A 27,669-nucleotide genomic window follows, 5' to 3' on the forward strand; every position below is an offset into this window, starting at 1 on the left:
TTAGAACCATTTTGCTCACAGCAGTTTCCAGTATTCAGGCTTGGAGATGCCAGAAACAGCCAGGAGTGCAAATGAAGTGATTTCACTACTTCAAGTTAGAAACTACAAAGAATTTGAAGGTATCGACAATCATCTTGAAGATTTGGAGGATGCAATTGTCAAAAGCACTGTATGAAGGCAGTCCATTTCTACATTGTTCATATACAGTGAATCAAGAGAACATGGCAACGCACACTGAATGAACTCTTCTATTGATAACTATTAGGAATTACAGGTTTACAGTACTGTAGTAGTATTGTTAATGTTCTAATTTGTTCTGTATTTCGTTAAATACTTAACTTGTTACTCCGTTAAACAGTAGTTTGTCTTTTTTTTTAAAAATATGTTTTTACTATTTCAATGAACTTGGCTAATTGGGGCAGCGGCATAATTTGGCAAAAATGTACTGTTCCCGATGTGTCCACTGGAATTCACTGTGAATAACAGTATTAAAATAGTCTGTCAGAATAATACAGCCAAGACACTTCAATTCCAATAAATCAAGAGATATTTCACACAGTGTCAAGTCACTGTTAGGAATTGTTGAACATATTTTGTAACACATGAATTATTCTATTAAAGCATGCCAATGAAGGATGGCAGACAGAAGAGAATAAGTGCAGAAGGATGAGCTGAATGAGCGTCTTTCTGACTGGTAATCTGTAGCAAGTAGAATACCATGGGATCAGTGCTGGGATCCAGAAAAATGCAGACGAAATGGGACATAGATTAGCTGATGAGTTGTAGAGCGATGAAGTTTAATCGAGGAAAGTGCAAGGTAATACACTTTAGGTAGTCAAGTTTTGTTAGGACATACAGAGTAAATGCCAGGCATTGATGTACAGAGATCATGGGGTGCAAGTGCATAACTCCCTGTAAGTGTTATACAGGCGGATAGGGCAGTGAAAAATATTTGGTATGCTTGCCTTCATATGTAGCAGTTCTAAAAAACACTGATTGGAACACATATGGAGTATTCTGTCCAGTTCCAGTTGTCATGCTACAGGAAGGATGTGGCAGCAACAGAATGCAGAAAAGTTTCAACAGGAATATCTGAATGTATTCATAGACAGAATCAGAATCAGGTTTATTATCACCGGCATGTGATGTGAAATTTGTTAACTTAGCAGCAGCAGTTCAATGCAATACATAATCTAGTGGAGAAAATAAACTGGATAAACTAGGTTTAATCCCACTGGATGTAAGAGGATGAGAACTGATCTTATAGAAATTTCCAGAATTATGAGGTGTAGATAATAGAGTCAAACTAGATGTCTAGAGTCATGTCTTTGTATCAAGAACTCAAAGTCACAAGATTAAGGCAATACATTTATAATGATCTGAGGGGTATCTTTTTCCACACCAGGGTGTCAATATTTGGAATCAGTTATGTCAGAGAAAGTATTGAAGAAAGGTGCTGTTACAAGAGTTAAAGGTATTTAGACATGTAATTGGGTGGGAAAAGAGTAGAGGGATTTGGTCTTCATTAGGCAAATTAATTAGTGTAGACTGGCATTACAATCAGTGGGCCACAAAAACTCATTTCTGTGCTCTACATTTCTATGATCCTATGATGGCAAAGCCAGCCGAAAAAAACACAAACTAAATTAACTGAATTTTATGAAAAACCCCAGCTTTTGTGAGAAGCACCTTCAATGGATTGAGTAATTATGAATAATAGATATATAAAACAGATGAAAAAGTGCTATTAATGATGACAGTACTATTTTTTAAAATTAATATTTACCCAGTTTATTGCATAGGAGTCTGGAGTAATCTTCTTTGTGTCAAGAAAAGAGCACAGTTCTGGTTCATGATACTGCAGCAGAAGCCTGAAGAGATGGAATGGTCGACCATTGGGGAGAAAATCCCTGTAAAAGACAGCGTTCCAGCTTCAAAAACAAATCAAAACTGGAACTCACCATATGATTAATCATGCCAGCTGGCACTTCAGAATAGAAACATGTGGGATCCTTTCAATCTGAAACAAAGCAATTAACTATTCTAAAATGCTACAGAAATAATTAGCATTGGAAGACAAAGAATGGGTAATTGTATTGGTGCTGTCTCCAGCATTTGCTCAGGACTTGAAAGTCTCATCACTGCTGCCAGTATTTTCCACTATGCTCTCGCTTCCACATCTCTCACTCTGCCCATCCCGCCTGTGACTTTTCTTTTGTGATCTCAGGTACAGGTTTGTGAATTGCACAGCTAACTTCAATATCTCAAACTGCTTCATCCAATGATTCTGTTTAATTCTGCATTTCTCCAGCTGTGTTGTATTTGTTCTGATGCTGTAACTTTCTACACTAGAGCTTCTGAGAGGTATTTGTTTTTCTATAACCATGGCTCTCTCACCATCACAGTTGATTGAGCATCAACTGTATACATTCCATTTTTCACATGCTGCTTGAACCCTCTCTTCTTCCATCTAGAGCAAGGATAAGTTCCATCTTGTTCTCACTAATAATCCCATTGGTCTTCATCTTCAATAGATTCTTTGAGATCCATAAGTTTCACTACATTCAACACAGTGTCACCCCCATACACATTCTTCCCTTTGCTCTCAATTTCAAGAGAAATGTCCCTTCATGACTCACTAGTTCATATTTTCATTCCTATCAATATCCATTCTCTTTATCACAGCACATTCCTAAGCAGCCACAAGAGAAGTACCTGCATCTTTTTTTTTTGAAAGTGAAAGCATTCAAAACTTATATTAACTTTTATTTTGGAATACATACATCCAGAACTGTTTATTTAATTTTATTCGTGGGTTGATTCTTCATGGAGTGTGCAAGCAGAAGGAAAAACAAGAATTGCACTTGCAAATACATGCATCTGAACATCTTTTCTTTCCACTCTCCAGGGAGTCAAATAGTCCTTTCGAGTGAAGCAATGATTCACTTAGAACAACAAACTACACAGCACAGTAAAAGATCCTGAGGTCCACAATGTCAATACTGACCATTATTCTAATCCAAACTAATGGCATTTGTCTACATATGGTCTCCATCCCTTCATTTCCTGCCCATTTATGCGCCTGGCCAAAAGCCTCAAACTTCCCCTGGTAGGATGTTTTCAGGCATCAACTACTCTAAAAGTGAAAAAGATTGCTTCACAAGTCTCCTTTGAACTTTGTCCCTTTCACCTATTCCTTTAACATTTCCACCCTGGGTAAAAGACCCTGAACGTCCACCTTATCTATTTCTCTCAATTTCATATACTTCTATCAGGCCAACCCTCAGTATCTAGTGCTTCAGAGAAAACAACCCTTAGATACCCTTCCTCACTTTCCTCAACTTCATTAACTTTTATGTTCAACGCAAGCCTACTTATCAATCCACCTACATTTTCATCCAAATATGCCTGAGTTATAAGGAAGGGTTAAATAGGCTAGGGCATTATTCCCTGGAACGTAGAAGATTAAGGGGAGATTTGATAGAGGTATACAAAATTTTGAGGGGTATAGATAGGGTAAATGCAGTTCTTTCCACTGAGGTTGGGTGAGATGATAACTAGAGGTCATGGGTTAAGGGTGAAAGATAAAATATTTAAGGGAAACATGAGGGGAAACCTTTACGGAACAAGGTGAGAGTGTGAAACGAACTGCCAGCGCAAGCAGTGGATGTGGGTTTAACTTCAACACTTAAGAGAAAATTGGATAAGTAAATGGATAGGCATGGGCAGCATTGGTCTAGGTGCAGGTCGATGGGACTATGCAGATTAATAGTTCAGCACAGACTAGATGGGCTGAAGGGCCACTTTCTATCCTGTAGTGTTTTATAACTCAAAATTTTTTATATAAATAAAAAAATGTATATAATCACAAACAGCAGATGTGCTAGTAATGATCTTTGCAGAAAGTCACTGGTCACAGATCTCCAGCCAGGACAGCACTCATCTACCACTTCCCTCTGTCTTCTATGGTCATGTCAGATTTGAATCTAAGATATTAAATCTCCATGGATGATACCCACCCTAATCTTCTTGATCAACCTACCATGAAGGACCTTGTCAACACTTTTACCAAACTCCACATGTAGAACATACACTGTCCAACCCTCATCAATCGTCTTCATCCCCTCCTCAAAAGAAATGAATCAAGTTTGTGAGACACAGCCTCCTATTCACAAAGCCATGCTGAGTATCCCTAATATGACTATGCTTTTCTAGATGTGAATAGGTCCAATCCAATCTTCTCCAATAGTTTCCCTACCATTGAAGTAAGGCTCACCATACTATAATCTTCGGGGTTGTTTCTAGATGAAGATCAGAACACAGTTAATCAGTAATTAATGCAGAAAACCAGGTAATTGCAAAGGGTTCACAAATTTTTTCTTGCAACTGCATGTTCCATTCAGAACTTACAATGTAGTTCCTTCCACATTGGAGATCCAAATGCAGATTTGAGTCTGCAAGGGGGACTGAGCCTCCAGTTTTCTTTAACTTTAATTTTACATTCCTCTGTGTCTTTGGCCTCTGACACTGATCTCTGAAGCTCCAGAAGAGTCCAGTTTTCCAACTACGCTTGTTACTAAGCTCAGCACTAAACACTGAAATCAATAATTTCAGACTTTTAGTTTGTATTAAATCTGGATAATTTTGACAAAAAGGGATCAATTTTAAACATTATTTCTATCTGCACAGACCCTGTGAGACATGCTGGATTTTCCCAATCACCATTCTCATCTTTCAGCTGCCAACCCTCCCTCACCCCCGTAACAAAAAACATTTTTGATTTATAACTTTTCTTGGTTCTAATGAAAAGTCATCAACCTGAAACATTAATTTTGTTTCTGTCTCCATCGATGCTCTGCATTTTGAAGTTTCCAGCACCTTTCTTTTAGGGAAAGAAGAGATCATATTCATAAGCCATAATAAATGGAGATTTATTCAGACAACATCCATACTTTCTTACCTAGGTATATATTTATTCATGATTGCATAAAAGCAGTTGTATAAATCATTGCGTGGCATTCGGAGTGGAACAAGAGGTTTAAGCAAATCAGTCCAGCCAAGGCTCTGAGTATAGACGACATTTCTGGACTTGCAGTAAAAGGTGATTACTGATTCAATATCCAAAAGTAACTGTGTCTTTTCTTCATCTGGCAGTGAAAGACGATCTATATGTGAGAAAGGTAACAGTACAGAAATATGATTGTACCTTAGACATCATTATGGTTGGTTTATGGAACTTAAGTATTGGGTAAATATCTATTCCTTAAAAAAAACCACTTAAAACTGTTACTTAAAAACAAACACAAATGGAGCCGTAGTCGATGGATCTAACAGGATGGGAACTGCTCATATGAAGATTCCTTTAATAATGCTGTATTGTATCCTGAACCATTGCAGCAAAGCTGAGAGTGCAAGGTCCATCTCTGTAGGTAGCACTGTCACTGGTACTTAATGTAATTTTGTATTAATAATGTAGGAAGGTTGCTGTGAGCTTCAATGAGTCATTCAATTGAAATGAGGTAAAAACAGCTCTGCTCTTAATCCTTAGGACTCAGGAAATTTCTATGTCTTGCTTCTTATTTAAATGTGCTCTTAAAGCTAGGTCTTCCCTGTACTAATATATTCCGAGGTGACTGAGACAAATTTTACTTTACAATGCAATGAAGTGCTCAGGGCATTTTACCATGTACCCCCAAACAACATCCACCAATTTATTACGCATAAAAGTAGGAACAAGGACTCTAAATGATTTCTCACCACTAATTCAGTTTTGTGATACCAGTAAGAGCATCTTTATAAGAAACAATCATGAGTATGCCATTTGGCCTCTTGCACCATTGTTCAATAAGATCATGTCTGATATTTTACCTCAACACCACTCCTCCACTAATCCATAACTCTTGATTCCATCAATATCCTAAAATCTATGGACCGATTTGAACATAATCAGTGACTGAACCTCAATAGGCCCATCAGGTGAAGCAATCGAAATACTCATTACCTTTAAGGGTGAAGAAATTTCCTCTCATCTATATATTAAAGGGTCAACACTACTGAGACCCCGGTTCGAAATATGCCAGCCAAGTCCAGGAAAATGTTCTGTAGATCTCAATAAATATATTCTCATTACTTGAAAATGAACTACTGAGGAAGTTTCTAGGAAGTTTTTAACAATTATTATGGTATAAAAATGCAAAAAGTTGTCTCAAAGCACCTCACAGGGATGTAATCAACTAAACCAAGATAAAAGATCTTGGGACAAAGAAGAGGCTAAACCCATCATTTTTAGGAGTCCTTAAAACTATAAATACATGAGGCTAAGGAAGAGATTTCCAACTTTCTGGTGGTTAAAGCTTCATTCACAATGCTAAAATGAAGAAAGGCAGGAGCTGAAGGCATGAATGCAGAATTAGGTGGAAATTGCGTGGATGGATACATAGAGAATGGAATGGATATTTTTAAAAAAATTGAAACACTAATGGACTAAATCAAATATAACTCATTCAGGACTGGATGTTAAACAAGCTGTATGGCGACACAAATGCAGTGAAGATGTAGAACTGGGTGTCGCAAACTTGCATAAAATATAGAACATAACACCACATACAAGCCCTTCAGACCACAATGATGTGCTGACATTTTAACTTATTCCAAGATCAATCTAAGCCTTTCCGCCCACAGAACCCTTATTTTTCTATCACCCATGTGTCTATCCAAGAGTTTCTTAAATGTCCCTAAAGTATCTGCCTCTATCATCACCCCTGGCAGCACTTCCACACACCCACCATCTCTGAGGAAAACACCCACCTCTGACATCCCCCAGATTTTCTTCTAATCACTTTAAAATTATGCCCCCTTGTATTAGCCATTTCTCTTCCTGGGAAAAGGTCTGTCTATCCACTCAATCTATGCCTATTATTACCTTCAATACCTCTACCAAATCACCTCTCATCCCTTTTCTTTCCAAAGAGAAAAGCTCCAGTTCACCCGACGTGTTCCCATAAGACATGCTCTCAAATCCAAGCCGCATCCTGGTAAATCTCCACTGCGCTCTTTCTAAAGCTTCCACATTGTTCTTATAATGAGGCAACAAAACTGAATACAATACCCCAAGTATGGTCTGATCAGGGTTTTATTGAGCTGCACATTTATGAAGAGAACACCTCATGGCTCTTGAACTCAATCCCCAATGAAGGCCACCAAACCTTTCAGTACATCTTCTTAACAACCTTATCAACTTGCGCAGCAACTTTGAGGGATCCATGAACTTAGACCACAAAATTGCTTTGTTCCTCGACACTGCTAAGAATTCTGCCATTGTCCAAAAGTGCAACAAGTCATCTCACTAATGGGAAATCAGGGTGACATATTTTGGCAATGATGTTAGCTACAAAGCACTTATATCCTGTAATGATTTTTACTATCTGCTCACGATCATACAATTAAATCTTGAAAGAAAGATGGATTTCTGGAAGACAGGATATACATGTTGAATAAAATAAATGTATTGGTTATACAAGTACTAAAATACAAAGTAGCAAGACATCTCCAGGATCTTCATATGAGCACTATCAAAAACAGTTAACTTTAGCTCATGTCAGTGTGGCTGGTCCTCCCAAAGTGCAACACATCACACTAGTCTGTACTAAATTATATCCGCCATTTCTCAGCCCACTTTCCCAGCTGGTCCAAATCCTGCTGCAAACTTTGATAGCCTTCCTCACTGTCCACTACACCCCCAATTCGGTGTCATTGCAAATTTGCTGATCCAGTTTACCACATTCTCATCCAGATCATTGTATAGATGACAAACAACAATGGACCCAGCACCAATCCCTGTGGCACACCACTAGTTACAAGCCTCCAGTCAGAGAAGCAACCATCTACAACCACTCTCTGACTTCTCCCACAAAGCCAATGTCTAATCCAGTTGACTACCTCATCTTGAACCCAAAGCAACTGAGCCTTCCTGACTAATCTCCCATGTGGAACTTGTCAAGGGCCTTAATAAAGTCCATGTAGACAACATCAACTGCCTTGTCTTCATCAACTTCCCTGATAACTTCCAAAAATTCAAAAAGATTGGTTAAGTATGATGTACCACATGCAAAGCCAAGTTGACTATTCTTTACCAGTCCTTGTCCATTCAAATACTTGTATATCTGGTCCCTTCGAATACCTTCCAATAGCTTTCCCACTACTGATGAGAGGCTCACTGGCCTGTAATTTCCCGGCTTATTCTTAAAGCTTTTCATAAACAGAACTTCCGCTATTCTCCAATCTTCCAGCAGCTCATCTGCAGCTAAGGATGTTTTAAATATTTCTTTGATTGGAGTACTGCGCAGATCCAGTGGAAGCATTCCTGTGCAAGTTTGGTGAAGAGCTTTAAGAAGTAAGAGGTTTGCTTTAATGGGCATCTTTGACTGGAGTACAGTGTAGACGCAGTAGAAATATTCCCGCACAAGTCTGGCGAACAGCTTTAAAAACCCACCCTAAATAAAAGAGGGATACTCTCCAGTGGAGCTGTTATCAGAGTGGTCTTAGTCAGAGTGGGAGGCTTTGGCTTGACAGGGCTTCAGCGAGAACAGGTGGAGGCAAGGTTGGTAGGTAAGTTCATTCCTTATTTTTTATTTAACTTGAGAGAATAGGGGTATGTAGACAGAGCCAGTGTTTTGTTCTGGGTGTCAGATGTGGGATTTCTGGGAGACTATCAGCCTCCTGGATGGCCACATCTGCACCAGGTGCATCAAGATGCAGCTCCTCAGAAAACGTCTTAAGGATTGGAGCTGCAGCTCGATGACCTTTGGCTTGTTAGGGAAAGTGAAGAGGTACAGGGAGGTAGTCACCCCGAGGCTACAGGGACAAATAAACGGGTGACTGCCAGGAGAGGGAAGGCAGAACAGCAGAGAGTGGAGAGCACCCCTGTGGCTGTCCTCCTCATTTTTGAGTACTGTAGTGGGGGACGACCTACCTGGAAGGAAGCAATAGTGGTGGTGCCTCTGGTACTGAGTCTGGCCCTGTGGCTCAGAAGGGTAGGGAACTGAAGAGGATTGCTGTAATAATAGGGGACTCTAGAGTGAAGGAGACAGATAGGCGATTCTGTGGATGAGATGAAGAAACAAAGGTGGTAGTTTGCTTTACAGATGCCAGGGTCCGCGATGTTTCTGAAGGCATCCACAATATCCTAAAAAGGGAGAATAGGCAGCCAGAAGTCGAGGTACATGTTGGTACCAAAGACAAAGGTAGAAAAAGGGAGGTGGTCCTAAAAACAGAATACAGGTTAGAAGCAGGATAGTAATCTTGGGATTGCTGCCTGTGCCACGCGACAGTGAGGATAGGAATAGAATAAGGTGGTAGATAAATGCATGGCTGAAGAATTGGAGTAGGGAGCAGGGATTCAGATGTCTGGAACATTGGGACCTCTTCTGGGCAGGTGTGACCTGTACAAAATGGATGGGTTGTACTTGAATCTGAGGGGGACCAATATTCTTCTGGGCAGGTTTACTAAAGCCGTTGGGAGTGGCTTAAAGTAATATGGCAGGGGTATGGGAACCAGTATGATAGAGCTGAGGATGAGCCAGCAGGTTTACAAGTAGATGATGGATATAACATGAATGTAAGGAAGGACAAGCCAATGACTGGGTACAACTGCAGACAGAGCAAAGAGTTAAATTGTACCACAGAGGCAACATTCAAAAGGTCAAAGAATGCAAGACTGAAGGTGCTGTATTTAAATGCATGTAACATTCGGAATGAGGTGGACGAAGTCACTGAGTCATGGCTGAAAGAAGGCCATAGTTGGGAGCTTAACATCAAAGGATATAATTTGTATTGCAAGGACAGGTAGGAAGGCAAAGGCTGTGGCATGGCTCTGTTGGTAAAGAGATGGAATCACATCTTTAGAAAGAGGTGACTCAGGGTCAGAGAATGTTGAATCTTCATGGGTGGAGTTAAGAAACTGCAAGGGTAAAAAAAATTATGGGAATCATTCCTAGGCCTCCAAATAGTAGCCAAGTTGTGGGGTTGAACTGCAAAAGGAGCTGGAAAAGGCATACAATAAGAGTAATGTCACAATTGTAATGGGAGACTTCAATATGCAAGGGGATTGGGAAAATCAGGTTGGTGTTGGATCACAAGAGAGGGAATTTGTTGAATGCCTACAAGATGGCTTTTTAAGAGCAGCTTGAGCTTACTAGGGGAAAGGCCATCTTAGATTGCATGTTGTGTTAAATAACCCAGACCTTATTAGGGAGCTTAATGTAAAGGAACCCTTAGGAGACAGTGACCATAATATGATTAAATTCATTCTGATACTCGAGAGGGAGAATCAAAGCCACATATATCAGTATCATAATAGAATAAAGGAATTACAGAGGCATGAGAGAGGAGCTTATCCATGTGGATTGGACGATGATACTGGTGGGAATGATTGCAGAGTTTCTGGGAATAGTTCACAAGACACAGAATAAATACATCCCACAGAAGTTGTTCTCAAATGGCAGGGTAGCCAACCATGGCTGACAAGGGAAGTTAAGGACTGCATTAAAGGCAAGGAAAGGGCACACAAGATAGCAAAAGTGAGTGGGAAGTTGGATGATTGGGAAGCTTTTAAAATCCAACAACAGGCAAAAAAAGCTACAAAGGAAAAGATGAAATATGAGGACAAACTATCCAATAACATAAAGCAGGATACAAAAAGTTTTTCAGCTTTATAAAGAGTAAAAGTTAATATAGTTGATATTGGACCACTGGACAATGATGCTGGTAAGGTCATAATTGATGACAAGGAAATGGCAGATAAACTAAATGGGAACTTTGCACCAGTCTTCACTGTGGCAGACACCAGCAGTGTGCCAGAGGTCCGTGAGTGTCAGGGAGCAGGAGTGAGTGCCACTGCTGCTACAAACGGGTGCTAGGCAAACTGAAAAATCTTAGGGTGGATAAATCACCTTTACCAGATGGACTACGTCCCAGAGTCCTGAAAGGGGTTCCTGAAGAGATGATAGATGCATTGGTCATGATCTTTCAAGAATCGCTGGATTCCAGAAGACTGGAAAATTGCAAATGTCACTCAATCTTTAAAAAGGGAACAAGGCAAAAGAAAGGAAATTATAGGCCAGATAGCCTAAACTCAGTGGTTCGAAAAGTGGAGTCGATTATTAAGGATGAGGTTTCGGGGTACTTGGAGATGAATGATAAAATAAGTCAAATTCAGCATGATTTCTGTAATGGGAAATCTTGCCTGACAAATCTGTCAGAATTCTTCGAGGAGGTAACCAGCAGGTTGGACAATGGAGAGGCAGTCGATCTCCACCCACAAGGCTATATAACAAGATAAATTCCTAAGTTGTTACAAGAAAGATACTGGCATGGATAGAGCAACGGCTGACTTGCAGGAGGCAGCAAGTGAGAATAAAGGGGCATTTTCTGGTTGGCTGCCAGTGACTAGTGGTGTTCTCCAGGGTCAGTATTGGGACCGCTACTTTCCACATTGTTTGCCAATAATTTAGATAAGGGAATTGATGGCTTTGTGGCAAAGTTTGCAGATGATACAAAGATTGGTGGAGAGGTAGGTTCTGCTGAGGAAGCAATGTGATTGCAGCAAGACTTAGACAAATTGGAAGAATGGGCAAAATAGTGGTTGATTGAATGCAGTGTTGGGAAATGTATGATAATGCACTTTGATAAAAGGAACAATAGTGCAGACTGTTATCTAAATGGGGAGAAAATTCAAACATCAGTGGTGCAGAGGGACTTAGGCATCCTCATGCAAGACTCCCAGAAGGTTAATTTACAGGTTCAGTCTATGGTTAAGAAGGATGTGAGAGGCTGTTTCCTAGGGTATGGGGGAAATCCAGAACTAGAGGGCACAGCCTCAAAACTGAAGGGTGACCCTTTAGAAGAGAGTTAAGGAGGATTTTTTTTAGCCTGACATAATAAATCTGAAGAATGCTCTGCCACAGACAGTGGTGGAGGCCAAGTCCGTGGGTATATTTAAAGTGGAAGTTGATAGTTTACTCTTTGGTCAGGGCATCAAAGGATATGGCTTGAAGGCAAGTATATAGAGCTCAGTGGGATCCGGGATCAGCCATGATGAAATAGCGAGCAGACTTGACTGGCTGAATGGCGTAATTCTGCTCCTACATCTTACAGTCTCTGTAAATATCTCTGTTAGGACTGCTGCAGTTTCTGCACTAGCCTTCCACAGGATCCGAGGGAATACCTCGTCAAAGCCTGGGGATTTATCCACCCGTATTTGCCTCAAGACAGCAATCAGCTCCTGCTCTGTAATCTGTATACAGTTCCTGACCTCGCTGCTGCTTTGCCTCACTTCAGTAAACTTTGTGTCTGTCTCCCAAGTAAATACTGATCTCCATCTCCCTTGGCTGCACACACAAAGTATCACACTGATCTTCCATAGCACCAATTTTGTCCCTTGCTCTCTGTTTCTCCTCAACCATCAGACTCTTCGACTGCCCCATCACTGGACTGAACAAACACCAGTAAGAGGAAGGCAATGAAAAGTTTGTCAAAACAAAGGCACAGAGCTTTAATACAATAGGAACAGACATGAGTGAAGGCAAGTTATAGAAAAACATAGAAAACCTACAGCACAATACAGGCCCTTCGGGCCACAAAGCTGTGCCGAACACGTCCTTAACTCAGAAATTACCTAGGGTTACCCATAGCCCTCTATTCCTCTGAGCTCCATGTACCCATCCAGGAGTCTCTTAAAAGACACCGTCGCCGGCAGCCCATTCAACGCACTCACCACTCTCTGCGTAAAAAACTTACCCCTGACATCTCCTCTGTACCTACTTCCAAGCACCTTAAAACTGTGCCCTCTCGTGCTAAGTATTTCAGCCCTGGGGAAAAAGCCTCTGACTATCCACACAATCAATGCCTCTCATCATCTTATACAGCTCTATCAGGTCTCATCCTCTGTCGCTCCAAAGAAAAAAGACGAGTTCACTCAACCTATTCTCATAAGGCTTGCTCCCCAATCCAGGCAACATTCTTGTAAATCTCCTCTCACCCTTTCAATGGTTTCCGCATCCTTCCTATAGTGAGGTGACCAGAAAAGAGCACAGTACTCCACGTGGGGTCTGACCAGGGTCCTATATAGCTGCAACATTACCTCTCAACTCCTAAACTCAGTCCCACGATTGATGAAGGCCAATGCACCCTATGCTTTCTTAACTACAGAGTCAATCTGCGCAGCGGCTTTGAGTGTCCTATGGACTCAGACCCCAAGATCCTTCTGATCCTCCACGCTGCCAAGAGTCTTACCATTAATACTATATTCTGCCATCATATTTCACCTACTAAAATGAACCACCTCACACTTATCTGGGTTGAACTCCATCTGCCACTTCTCAGCCCAGTCTTGCATCCTATCAGTGTCCTGCTGTAACCTCTGACAGCCCTCCACACTATCCACAACTCCTCCAACCTTTGTGTCATCAGCAAATATACTAACCCATCCCTCCGCTTCCTCAAACAGGTCATTTATAAAAGTCACGAAGAGTAGGGGTCCCAGAACAGATCCGAGGCACACCACTGGTCACCGACCTCCATGCAGAATATGACCCGTCGACAACCACTCTTTGCCTTCTGTGGGCGAGCCAGTTCTGGGTCCACAAAGCAATGTCCCTTTGGATCCCATGCCTCCTTATTTTCTCAATAAGCCTGGCATGGGATATCTTGTCAAATGCCTTGCTGAAATCCATATACACATCTACTGCTCTACCTTCATCAATGTGTTTCGTCACATCCTCAAAAAATTCAATTAGGCTCGTAAGGCACGACCTGCCTTTGACAAAGCCATGCTGACTATTCCTAATCATATTATACCTCTCCAAATGTTCATAAATTCTGCCTCTCAGGATCTTCTCCATCAACTTACCAACCGCTGAAGTAAGACTCACTGGTCTATAATTTCCTGGGCTATCTCTACTCCTTTTATTGAACAATGGAAGGACATCCACAACCCTCCAATCCTCCAGGACCTCTCCCGGCCCCATTGATGATGAAAGATCATCACCAGAGGCTCAGCAATCTCCTCCTTCACCTCCCACAGTAGCCTGGGATACATCTTATTGGTCCCGGTGACTTATCCAACTTAATGCTTTCCTAAAGCTCCAGCACATTCTCTTTCTTAATATCTACATGCTCAAGCTTTTCAGTCCTACGATCGCCAAGGTCCTTCTCTGTAGTGAATCCTGAAGCGAAGTACTCATTAAGTACCTCTGCTATCTCCTCCGGTTCCATACATATCTGATTTAATTTTACTGTCAGGGAGTGAGATAAAAGTCTGTGGAATGGAATGTACCGCAGGATATGAAGGCAATGGTTTCACAATTGATCAAGTTGAGAAAAAAAAGATTTAGGAAAGAGTATGGGAATGAAATTCAGAACTCTTTCAATCAATCACATCTACACGACAGGCTCTGAGCAATCCTTGCGCTGTAGAGTTCTATTTCTCCTATAACTTTAGGTTTAACTGAAGTTTAGTATAACCAATCATAATTTATTTAGTTTTTAATTTTATTCCTTTTAGCTTTGATGGCATCCTGTATCATAAAACTCAATATTCCCCTCTCCATCCTGCTAGAATACCATCCCTGGCAATAATTATTGTAAGCAATAACTTGAAAACAGATAAACATTTCACAGAAGTTGCTTAATTACCTATGAGCTTTTGGCAATCTTCTTGAATTAATGTTTGTTCAGGCAGATCGAGAGATCCATCCCATGATCCCAGACTACCTACTTTCCCTGCTACATTAAGTGAAATCTGAAAAGTAGAACCAGTTAAAATTTAAAAGCATCACAGAAAATAATATTTTGCATTGATATGGTGCTGCTTTTAGAATGCATTAACAATTGCAATGTAGGCAAAGACAAAATGCATACAACACAGACTTAAAAACAATTAGATGAGTAGATTATTTTGGGACTAAAATAAGCAAAAATGCTGTAAATGCTCAGGATGGCTGCAAGCATTTCAGGAGACAGAAATAAAATTTACATTTTAGTTTAATAAATTTTCATCAGAACTGGGAATCATTATAAATCAACAAGTAGGAAGATGCAGAAAAAGGTAAAGACTAAAGGTGGCACAGGAAAAGAGAAATATGATTAAGGACCCAGACTACCCTAGAAGGGGAAAACCACAATTGAAACAAAAAGGAAGCCATCTTAAAGCATTGACACACAAGGTGGAATTACAAAGAAGTAAATGCAATGAGACAGAGAAACTGGGAGAATGGAAATGTGCTCACAAAAATGACTGGGTCAAGATAGTGAGAGAATCAGTAAACTGATAGTAGTTACTAACTGGCAGCCCAGATCCTGAAATTTACTCTTTATTCATTCACAGAATAAAGATATTTAACAGCTAGGTATGTTAATAAAAAGGGGAAGAGTCTGAAAGTTGGATGGAAATTGGTAGTAAAATTTTAGATAGATTAAGGTGATGGGAAAGAGGCAAAGGAGGACACCAAGCATTAATTGGAAGAAAGAATTTTCACATATTCCAAAGTTAAACAGATGCATATGGATTCCAATGGCAAACATTTTTATATGGAGAGAGTGAATGGAGTTAAAACTGAAAGCTTTCACTGAATGCTTGGTATTCCTCCTTTGCCTCTTTTCCATTACCTTAATCCATTTAGTGCTTTTGCTATCAATTTCCATCCTGCTTTCAGACTCTTCCCCTTTTTACTAACACACCTAGTTGTTAAACATCTTTATTCTGTGAATGAATAAAGAGTAAATTTCAGGATCTCGGCTGCCAGCTAGTAATTACCAGCTTACTGACTCTCTCATCTTGACCCAGCCAATTTTGTGAGGACTTATTTCCATTCTCTCAGTTTCTCTGTTTCATGGCATTCGCTTCTTTGTACCTCCACCTTACACATCAATGCTTCCAAGCTAACTTCCTTTTTAACATTCAGTCTGGTGGAGATCTGAAGTGGGGCATTAACTGGATCTGTGTTCAAATAAGAAGTGAAGAGCTGCTCAAGATTAAGATTGTTTAATATCATTTCCAGTGCCCAAGTGTAAAGAACAAAATAATTGTTTTCCATATCTGATGAAGCACAAAACAATAAAATAACATAAAAACCCAACACAACAAATATAAATACATAATCTAGCTTATGTGCATAGATTGATTTATGACCATAAAGTGACACTGGGCACAGGACTATCTGTACATAAAGTGACTGACAGAAAATGAGTACTGGTGGTAGGGAAGTGGAGGGTTTGATATGTTGATTAGCCTTACTGCTTTAGGGAAAGTAACTGTTTATGAGTATGGTGATCCTGGAGGGGTGATGCTACATAGCCTCCTCCATAATGGAAGTGGGACAAACAGTCCATGAGCAGGCTGTATGGGATCCTTCGTGATATTACTGGTCCTTATCTGGCACCTCTATGCATATTAGATTAGATTCAACTTTATTGTCATTGTGCCGAGTACAGATACAAAGCCAATGAAATGCAGCTAGCATCTAACCAGAAATGCAAAGAATAGTGTCATTTACAAAATAACTGTGAATAAAAATTAAGTGCTACAGCACACAAATATAAAAGTACTGAGACAGTACAATATGGGTGCAATACTGCTTAGCGCTGTGATGTGAGGTTCAGCAGGGTCACAGCCTCAGGGAAGAAGCTCTTCCTGTGCCTGCTGGTGCGGGAGCAGAGACTCCTGTAGCACCTACCAGATGGGAGGAGAGTAAAAAGTCCATGGTTAGGGTGAAATGTATCCCTGATAATGCTTTTCGCCCTGCCCAGGCAGTGTTTATGGTAGATGTTCTCAATGGTGGACAATTGGGTGCCAATAATCCGCTGGGCAGTTTTCACCACACGCTGGAGTGCTTTGCGGTCCGATACGGGACAATTGCCATACCACACTGAGATGCAGTTGGTGAATATACTCTCAATGGTACAGCAGTAAAAGTCCATCAGTATCCTGGGACAGAGGTGAGCTTTCTTGATGCTCCGCAGGAAATAAAGGCACTGTTGTGCTTTTTTGATTAGGACATATGCCCTTAATGGTAGGTAGGCTGGTACCGGTGGTGGGTTTGGCAGTTTTGACTACCCACGGCCTTCCTGTTTGCCACAGTGCAGTTTCCATACCATGCAGTGATGCAGCTTGTTAGGATGCGCGTATAGATATACATAGTCTAGCTCTCTTCAGCCTCCTCAGAAGGTAGAAGCATTGGTGAGCTTTCCTGATTGCGTATGTGTTCTGCGACCATAAAAGGTTGTGCAAGATGTGCTGTGCACACCCAGGACTTTGAACCTGCTTGCAGTTTCCACTGCTGTGCCGCCGATGTAAAGAGGGGTGTGAGTGGTGTGAGTTCTCTTGGAGCCATCTCCTTCGGCTTGTTGACATCGAGGAAGAGGTTACTTGCCTGGCACCTGACCTTGAGCTCTACCACTTGACCTCGAGCTCTACCATCTCCTCTCTGCAGGCTTTCTCATCATTGTTGATGATCTTCTTATCGTGTCCACGGACACTCTATACATGGCCCAGCCAAATCTGGACACAGTTTTGCACCTTTTTGTTGAATTCAGCAAGATCTGCAACAGTATAGGGTTCCTCTAGCAATGGGCATTGCATGATAAGCCTCACCACTGTTGTGTCATCAGCAAACTTGAAAATATGATTACTTGGTGTTTGGCTGTGCAATCATGTGTTAGCAGAGCGTACAGCAATGGGCTCAGTACACAGTCCGGGGGGGAGGGGGTGGGGAGGATGTTGTGGGAGGCACCTACATTGAGGATGATGGGGATGGAGAAGCAGTTCTACATCATGGCTACGAGAGTTCTGTTGGTTAGGAAGCCCATCACCCAGTTCCACAGTGTACTGTGAATGAGTAAAATTTTGTTCACCAGGGTCTATGGGACAATAGTGTTGAACACTGAGGTGAAATCCAGAAACAACATTCTGACATGCGTTCTTGTTTTCTAGGTGTGTCAGGGTCAAATGCATGGCATCTGGCATAGAGCGGTTCAGTCGGTAAGCAAATTGGTGAATGTCCAATGGCTTTTGATACGTGCAGCCTTTCAAAGCACTTCATAATAATTAGCAGTAGTCACTTAGGTCTGAATGTGTAGAGTTCTTTTGTACCGGGATGATGGTGGCTGATTTGATGCATGTGAGGACAACAGCCTGAATGAGTGAAGTACTAAAGATGTTGGAGTTGAAGGCTTGGGGAGTTTATTATTCATGGCATATATTAAAGCATAGAAGTAACTTGGACATTGCAAGTATCCTGTTGGTTTTGAACAATTAGGGTCATGGTACCTTTTCTATCTCAGTTGATAGTATCTAAATTTAATGCACCATGAGAAAGGTGGCACTTTGAATATGCAGTAATCCCTTAGCGTTGCACTGAAAATATGTTCAAGTCACCACTGTGTGCCTTGCACTCAGAAATTTCTAATTTATAATTTAGTGTACTGGCACTTGGCCAAGGCACACATAATAGGGTCAGTCCATTTCCCATTAAACAACCACAGCCAAGTTCATAACTTTTCATCCTTAAATCATTTAGAAGGAAGTACAGTGTCAGGTAGCAGAGATTAAAATAATTCTACCTTAGCTGAATGTAAAGTCTTCTGCACAGTACTGTATATTGGTTGGTTAAAATGGAAAGGTGGTTGGGAAAAATAATACTTAGCTTTGTATTATCTCAGTAGTATTAAGTGTCATTTGGTAACTGGAAAGACATAGTATACAGTACTGTGCAAAAGTCTTAGGCACCTTGGCTATATGTGCTCAAGACTTTTGTACACTACTGTATCAATATTGTTTGAAGGCACAGGAATAGGTCATTCACTCAAGTCTTATAATAAAAAGCAACAGAAACCTCTGATGGAGAAGTGTAAGTAATACATTTCGATGGGTGGAATACCAAGAGGCAATATTGAAACAAGGCATAGTTCAAACAGCACAGGTGGAAAGGAACTGAGGGTTTGTGGGAAGCACTGCGGTGCACCTATTAGAACTGTTGTCTCACAGTGCCAGAAACCCCAGTTCGATCATTACTTCAGATGATGTCAGTGTGGGATGTGCATATTTGCCCTATGAGGACACGGATTTCATCCTGATTTTCCCAGTTTCTCCCAAATTCCAAAAGCAAGCAAGTTGGTAGATTGACTAGCGACTGTAAATTGGCCCAGGATTGTAGATGAGTGGCAGAATAAAGGTGGAGATGATGAAAATGTAGGGAGAATACTTTGGAATAGGAACAATGTCATTAAGATGGAAAGAGTGCAGAAATTATTTGCAAGGATGTTGCCAGGACTGGAGGGACTGAGTTATTAGGGAGGCTGAGCAGGTTTGGACTTTATTCATTGAAGCATTTAAGAATGAAGGGTGATCTCATATCTTGGGATTAAAATTACTTGTAAACACAAAGATTTATTTAAGATTAATTTTTTACCCTTAATTGACCATATTATTCAACTTTCATCTAAATGGTTTCCATTATATTTAACTTTGATTGGTCGTATTAATGCAGTTAAGATGTTTTTTCTGCCAAAATTTTTATATATATTTCAGGCATTACCGATTTTTGTTCTAAAATCTTTTTTTGATAAAGTTGACTCAAAAATTTCTTCATTTATTTGGCAAAATAAAAACCCGAGACTGGGTAAAATACATTTACAGAAAGCTAAGAGAGATGGAGGTTTAGCATTAAATTACCTAACTTTAGATTCTATTACTGGGCAATTAATATTCGACATATGAAATTTTGGTTACTTGACCAGGATATACTATCCATTCCTAAATGGGTAGCAATGGAATTACAATCTGTTCAGGGCTATACACTTGGCTCTATTTTAGGTTCCTCTCTTCCTTTTGATTTGAAACGCCTCAAACAGGTGTCTAACCCGATAGTTAAATATACCTTACGTATTTGGTTTCAATTCAGAAAATTTTTTGATCTTAACCAATTTGGGCTAGCGATTCCTATTTTAGGTAACATTTTTTCCTCCCTCTTTCACAGATCGTGCTTTTCAAATTTGGAAGACTAAGGGTATTTCACGGTTTTTGGATTTATTTTTAGATGGTTCCCTTATGTCTTTTGAACAATTATCTAATAAATATAATTTATCAAGAATACATTTTTCTAGATATCTACAAGTTAGAAATTTCCTAAGTACTATATTTTCTTCCTTTCCAATGCTTCCTCCTACATATATTTTAGATACTATAATTAACCTTAATCCATGTCAGAAAGGTGCATCGGCTATGATTTATAATATTATTATGAAACTTAGGAAAGCTGCATTTGATAAGATTAGGGTAGATTGGGAACAGGAATTGGGTTCTATCATTTCCGTGGATGACTGGGGGCAGATCTTACAATTAGTCAATACTTCCTCTATCTGTGCTAAACATTCCCTAATTCAATTTAAAGTTGTTCATAGAGCACATATGTCCAAAGATAAATTAGCTCGTTTTTATTCTCATATTAATCCTTTTTGTGATAGATGTCCGGGGCAGATAGCCTCCTTAACTCATCTGTTTTGGTCTTGTCCTACTCTGGAAACTTTTTGGAGAGACATTTTTAATATTATCTCAAAAGGTATTGAATATAGATATCTCTCCTCACCCTATTACTGCTATCTTTGGATTACCTAAAATTTCCAGTAATCTTTCTCTTTCAGCCCGTAGAATGATTGCATTTCTTACTTTAATGGCGAAAAGATGTATCTTACAACATTGGAAAGAGCTTAATGCTCCAACTACCTTTTTTTGGTTTTCTCAGATGATATTATGCTTGAATTTGGAGAAAATTAGAAGCAATCTCTATGATTCCTCACTTAAATTTGAACAGACCTGGAGATCTTTTATTCAATATTTTCATTTAATGTAATTTTTTTTTCTTCTCTTTTTTGCTCCATATTTATATTCCCTTCTTGTTTTTTTTTACTGTTTTTAATGGAGGTTGGGTTTGAGGACGTGATTTTAAGTTCTTTAACTCTACTTGGTTCCAAGTTAGCCCATTGCTTTGCTTTGCTTTTAGTTTAGTTGCACGGTGGGTTTTTTTTTGGGGGGGTTTTTTTGGGGTTTTTTTTTCCTTTTCTCTATTGATATATATATAAAAATTAGTATACTATTATGTTACCTTATTGTTATGTTTAAATTACATTGTTTGTATCATTTTTTTATCTGTATTAATATCTCCTGTAATTTTATTATATTCTAACAGTGTATTAGTGCCTATATGGCTTACCTTTTTGTATACTTATTCAATAAAAAGATTTAAAAAGAAAGAATGAAAGGTGATCTTAGAGGAGTACAAAATCATGAGGTGCATACATCGGGTAAATACACATTTGTGAAGAAGAAATGCTGCCTGGATTAAAGAGCATATAAGGTTGGGCGAAGTAGGGCTTTTCTCTTTGGAGCAAAGGAGGATGAGAGGTGACTTGATGGAGGTGTACACAATGGTAAGAGGCAGACAATGAACAGCCAATACCTTTCTGCCAAGGTTGCAATAGCTAACACAAGAGGACGTACTTAAGGTAATTAGAGAAAAGTACACTGGAATGTCAGAGGTATGAATTTTTATTTTACAGTGAGTGATGGGTGCATGGAACACGCTGCTAAGGGTGAGGGTAGAGTCAGATACATTAGGAACATTTAAGAAACTCTTTAGATATGTACATGGATGAGAGAAAAATGGAAGGCTTTGTGGGAAGGAAGTGTTATGTTGACCTTGAAGTACGTTTGTAGGTTAAAGGGTTCATTATAGGCTGTACTGTTCCATTTCTATCTTTTTTCCCATGGCAATGGAAGCAAGAACTAGAGGGTATAGGTTTAAGCTCAAGGGCAGAGATTTGACAATAACCTCAAGGGCAAATTGTTCATCCAAAGGAATGCTCATATATGGATTGAGCTGCCGGAAGAAGTGGTTGAGACAGGTACATTAACAATATTTAAGGGGTATTTAGACAGGTACATGGACAATAAAGTTTTAAAGGGATATAGGCCAAAGGTGGGCAATGGGACTAGCTTACATGGGCATTTTGATTGGCATTACCAGCTGAACGAAGAGTCCATATTGCAAGGCTCTAGAATTTTTTAAAAAATGATCTAAGGTTTTTAAAAAATGAACTATTCTCATTATCTGATGGCACAAAGGAAAGGGAAACACAAGTTTAAGTTTTGCATAATAATTACAGGGGAGGAGGCGAGGAAGAACATTTTTTACAGTGAGCGGAAATGGTCTAGAACTTGTTGCATACAAGAGTGGTGAAAACAAATACTATTAATGATTACGGGATAATAGTGAGGCAAGTACATAGAACATTTAGGAGGTACTTGGACAAGTACGTAAATAGGAAAGGTTTAAATGGATATGGGCCAAACCCTGGCAAGCAGGACTAGCTTGGACAGGGCATCTGGGTCATACTGGACCAAAGTTTCAGGACGATGTTGCTTGTCTTAAAACTAGCAATGTTTCCAATCTACATGACACGGAGTGAATGGATTATTGGCTCCATAGAATTCCTGGGCTGAATCTTGTTCCTCTCCACTGTAATGAATTTATGACTTGAATCTTGTCCCTTCATATTTCTAATATCCTTTCAGTGAAGATGTGTTTCCTAACATTGCTCTTGAATGGCATATCCGAAACTTTCAGATTATGTGCCTATATTTTGCTTCCAAGAGAAAAATGTCTCACCTTTCACTTTCTCTCACATTTCTAAAGTTTCAGTCATCCCCAACATTCTGTATTACAAGGGCTAAATCCCCTTTTTACTCTGTTTTCCTTCTGCTGTATATCCTTCCTAAATGCAATTCTGCAGTCACTATTCAGTTTTGCACAAGTCACAGCAATCTAACTGGACACTAACAAGAGACATCTTCTGCCAATGAAGAGGAAATATTACATATTAAATCAACATTAATCCAATATATTTGACAGCTTTTCGGACTCAAGACCATTCATGCATCCACCAGAAAGAATGTTTTAATTATTTGAAGCAATCAAACTGAATACATTTATATATGAATTTGAGAGAACAAAGCCATGCATTATTTTTCAAAATTTGAACTGAAGCACAGAAAACAGAGTATAAAGTGTAATTTATGTTAGTCATGCAAGAGCAGAAATCTCTAGCAAAAGCACTGTCACTTGGAAATGATCAGCTACTTCATCCAGATAACCATTCTTTATTTGTAAGCCTGGCTAGGCTGATTGATATATTCCTATGCTCTAGAATGAATCACTGGATAATAATAAGTAGTTCTGATGTTACTACCCCTTTCATAATCACTAAATTGAGGCCATCACCACATCAACACATCTTGAGAATCAAAAGTATTTTCTTCTGGTGTGTATAATTTAGAAGAAAACAAACAGCAAATTTATGCAGAGGAACTGGGGCAATGTTATGTTTATGATGATCAAAGAGCTGATTATCCCATTGTCACCATCAGCAAATTATAACAGAAGTCATTTTTAAATACTGAAAGCTCTAAAAATAAGCTTAATATTTTCTCCAAATGGATTATATTAGTGATTTAGTCATTCCAAGATGGCCAAACTGCTCTAAAAATCTTCTGAGTTGAAAATGCTGTATATCTGCAGCATTTGCTTTTACCTTCCACACTTTGGCCCTTTGGTCAGCAGGTATGCATCGCCCTTGAATTATGCTTCTGAGTGTCTCCAAGTCACAACCTCCTTCATCCAATGCTTCAGCTAGTTCTTTATCCCTAAGACAGAAGTGAAAGATCAACAACTCACTATTTAGCTGATCTTTGATTTACTAATAGGAATTAGAACACTTATCAGGAATAATTGATTCATTTCAGTCTGTAGAAATACATTAAACTATCAGCAGACTAATCTTACCAATACTTGCAACACTTTAGCACTGGCTGACTTAGAAGTGGCAGAAAAGAATATAATCCAATATTAATGTCACTTGTAAGGATTAGAAAGTGGCTGGAACAATAAATAAAACCATATTTCTTATGTTGAAATTTGAGAAGCTATAACAATTGTGTATGGCAAATATAACTGGAAATACATTTGTAGTATTTGAAATTAAACGGAGGCAATTTCTATAGCCTTTCTTAAGATGCTCTCTCTATAGCACTGTCTGGTTCATTGAGAGCTTTCCAGCATTCTTTTTTATGCTTATTTTCCACATACACAGAATTCTGGTTTGTTTGAGTGGAAAGGCAGTGGCAAATCAAAGTCCATGAATGCTATTTCTACTATCATCAACTTGGAATACAAGAACTGTTTTCTGTATGGGAATTAATTTTCACTTAGATACCTCTAAACAGTTTTAAATTTCTCACCAGTTAAAAAAATCTGCCTATTTTTCCACATTACATTCCACACACCATATTGTCAATGGACATAGCCTTGTCCATATCTCCCAGATCCTCTCCACACTCTCAACTCACATTGCCATTCAGTCTTGCATCAAGAATAAACCTGGATATGTAACACCTGATCGCCTCATGCAAATCATTAAAATTAAAAGCGAACAGCTAAGTCCTATGCACCAATCCCCTTGACACTCTTCTGCTCATAGCCTCCCAACACGAGAATGATATGCTTATGTCTACATTCTGAAGTACGCTTGTTAACTAATCCTCAAATCACATTAATATATTATGCAGATCAATGTGCAGATCTACATTTTTTGTTGATGAATATTATAGAGTATTCCTTATTTTCTTCTGCCTCACACTGCTACATATGCAACATCAATAATTTTTGATGACATGCTTCCAAGTTGCAAGAAACCAATGCTGAGTCTATTATTATTTCACATTATACTAGCTTGATTTAAACTTGGAAGAATGTGGCCAAAAAATTTTCAAGTCACATATGGAACATAGAAGGTTTAAAGGAAAAAGTACACAGGAGTTTCAGCACGATGTTACCCGGACTGGAGAACTTGAGTTAAGGGGGGGAAGGGACAGAGTAAATAGGATTGATTCGTTTTCCTTGGAGCAAAGGAGGCTGAGGGGTGACCTGAAAGAGGTATGCATAGATTCAGTAGAGAAAGCATTTTTCCCCACAGTAGTGGCATCAAAAACAAGATGGAAGATTCAAATGATTCTGAGTAAAAGTTTTTAACACTCAGAGATAGCTGATATCTGCCGTCAGACGATGTGGTAGGATCAGATAGTCAGTACATTTATCATGCATTTAGACACAGGCACTCGCAGGATTCAAATCTAATTGAGGTAAATGGCAGACATCCCACCCTGCAAAAACTCATTTCAGGGAGGTAGCACCATCAATTGCGGGAGACTTCCGGGAGAGGTGGGATGTCTGCAATAAAGTAGCTCCTTAGCAGCTGGCCAGCTAGTTTAAATAACGTTAGCTATGCCAATGAACGAATGACACCTGTTAAACTCACCTCAACATTTCTTTTACAGTCTTAACCCACCATGGGCAATAGAAAAGTCACTGTTGCAAACAGTGCAGCGAGCAACACTGTCATCATTTTGATCCCTATTAGGTAGGGGTACACTTTAGTGTAGTCTGGGGTGACGTACGTTTTTTTTTGGAACACTCTGCAGTGGCGCACTCTCTCTCTCTCTCTCTCTCTCGTGGTCGCTCGCGTGCTCTCAAGCGCTCTCGTTTGCTTTCTCTCTCGCTCTCTCTCGTGGTCGCTCTCGCGCTCTCTCTTGCTTTTCTCTCACTCGCTCTCAAAAAAATTGATTTCCGTGATATTGTATATAATTTGTGGGCATCAGGGAGTCATTACTAATATGTGGGAGACTCTCGGAAGTTCCAGGAGAGGTGGGATGTCTGAAATGGGATTAGATGGATAGGCAAAAGGCTGGTATGGATATGGTGGGCCAAGAAACCTGTATTTGTGTTGTATGACTCTGATGATAAAAATTTGCAGTTGAATGTAGGTGGAAAGATATAGAAAAGTGGCAGCTGTTATTTACTGCACAGAATAAGGTGAGAATAAACTTTCACTCACAATTATATATTGCAGTGCATAATCGAGATTAAGTTGTTGAAGGATCGAGATTAAAACCAAGAATACAAGTACACGTCCTTAAATGCCTGACAACTATAGGACAGTTCTGATTAATAAGTTTGCTTTGTATAGCTTTCGATGAAGACAAGGGAAATAGACAAAAACTCAACACTGCAAAACAAGTCTATAGTATCTTTGGGTTTTGTGGATATTGGCAAAAATATAGAACAAAGATGCAACAACAACTTTACAAAGTAAGCATTAGGGCATAGTGCACAGCGTGTGGTTTTACATACATTTTAGGGAAGAGCATTAAAACCACACTGTTAATGCAAATTTATCAGTGAGGAACCATGATTACCTGAATTTTAAGATACTGGAGCAATTTCAACCACAACTCACATCAAGAGAATATTTCACCAAAATCATTTATGAAGAATTTTGTTATAATGAATAATAGTTGATTGAGTATACAAATTTCAATGCGATTTAGATTATCTGTATTTATTTATTACTTGCACATTGAAACATAGTGAAATTTCTAGCGTGCATTAACAATCAACACAACCCAAGAATGTGCTGGAGGAAGCCTGCAAAATACAGTAAGATTCATTTTTCCCTACAAGTTGATGAACCATGAATTGTTCTGTCACAGGGAACAATTAGGGACAGCACCTATTGAATCTTTCAGTATAAAAGCAGCTAGGTATTTGAAGCTTTGAAAAGTCAATGAAAAAGGAAGCAGATTTATTTTGAAGTACTCTTTCTGAAAGCCAAAGAACTCCCACATTGCTGTGAATTTCTTTACTTTCACTGAATGTGCCTCCAACGATCAGTCACTTATGCATTAATACATTTCCAATGAATGCTGCAATTTCTCTTTAAACAGATGTTGCCATTAAAAGATTCTGATCAAGAATCTTAGAATAACAAATACTTTGAATAAGAACATAAGAACTTAAGAAGTAGGAGCAGGAGTAGACCACCCAGCCTGTTGAGCATGCTCTGCCATTCAATAAGATCATGGCTGATCTGATCATCTCCACCTTTTCCCTAGAACCCTTAACTCCACTACTATGCAAAAATCTATCCAACCTTGTCTTAAATATACTTACTGAGGTAGCCTCTACTGCTTCATTGGGGGCAGAGAATTCCACAGATTCACCACTATGGAAAAGCAGTTCCTCCTCATCTCCATCCTAAATTTACTCCCCTGAATCTTGAGGCTATGTCCCCTAGTTCTAGGCTCACCTATCAGTGGAAACAATTTACCTGCCTCTATTTTATCTATCTCTTTCATAATGTTAATGTTTCTATAAGATCTCCTCCCATTCTTCTGAATTCCAGTGAGTACAGTCCCAGGCGATTCAATCTTACCTCATAGTCCAACCCCCTCATCTCTGGAATCATACTGGTGAACCTCCTCTGCACCGCCTCCAAAGCTAGTATATCCTTCCTCAAGTAAGGAGAGCAGAACTGCATGCAGTACTCCAGATGTGGCCTCACCAGTACCCTGTACAGTTGCAGCATAACCTCCTCGCTCTTAAATTCAATCCCTCTAGCAATGAAGGCCAACATTCCATTTGCCTTCTTGATAGCCGCTCCATCTGCAAACCAACCTTTTGTGATTCATGCACAAGCACTCCCAAGTCCTTCTGCACAGCAGCATGC

At 39.5% G+C, this 27,669-nt stretch overlaps 1 protein-coding gene across 2 annotated transcripts in view; it reads right to left on the reverse strand.

Annotated features, from left to right (window-relative positions):
- tbc1d23 (TBC1 domain family, member 23) overlaps positions 1–27,669 on the reverse strand; it is a 109,615-nt gene that overhangs the window by 67,094 nt on the left and 14,852 nt on the right. For both annotated transcript variants that reach the window (XM_072260132.1, XM_072260131.1), the window contains exons 2-5: positions 23,641–23,752; positions 14,692–14,797; positions 4,961–5,165; positions 1,787–1,910 (exon numbers count right to left, since the gene is read on the reverse strand). In XM_072260132.1, the coding sequence (XP_072116233.1) occupies positions 1,787–1,910; positions 4,961–5,165; positions 14,692–14,797; positions 23,641–23,752 (547 nt within the window). The remainder of the gene's footprint in view (positions 1–1,786; positions 1,911–4,960; positions 5,166–14,691; positions 14,798–23,640; positions 23,753–27,669) is intronic.

The sequence above is a fragment of the Mobula birostris genome, chromosome 6 (assembly GCF_030028105.1).
Source record: "Mobula birostris isolate sMobBir1 chromosome 6, sMobBir1.hap1, whole genome shotgun sequence".
NCBI classification, from domain to species: Eukaryota; Metazoa; Chordata; class Chondrichthyes; order Myliobatiformes; family Myliobatidae; genus Mobula; species Mobula birostris.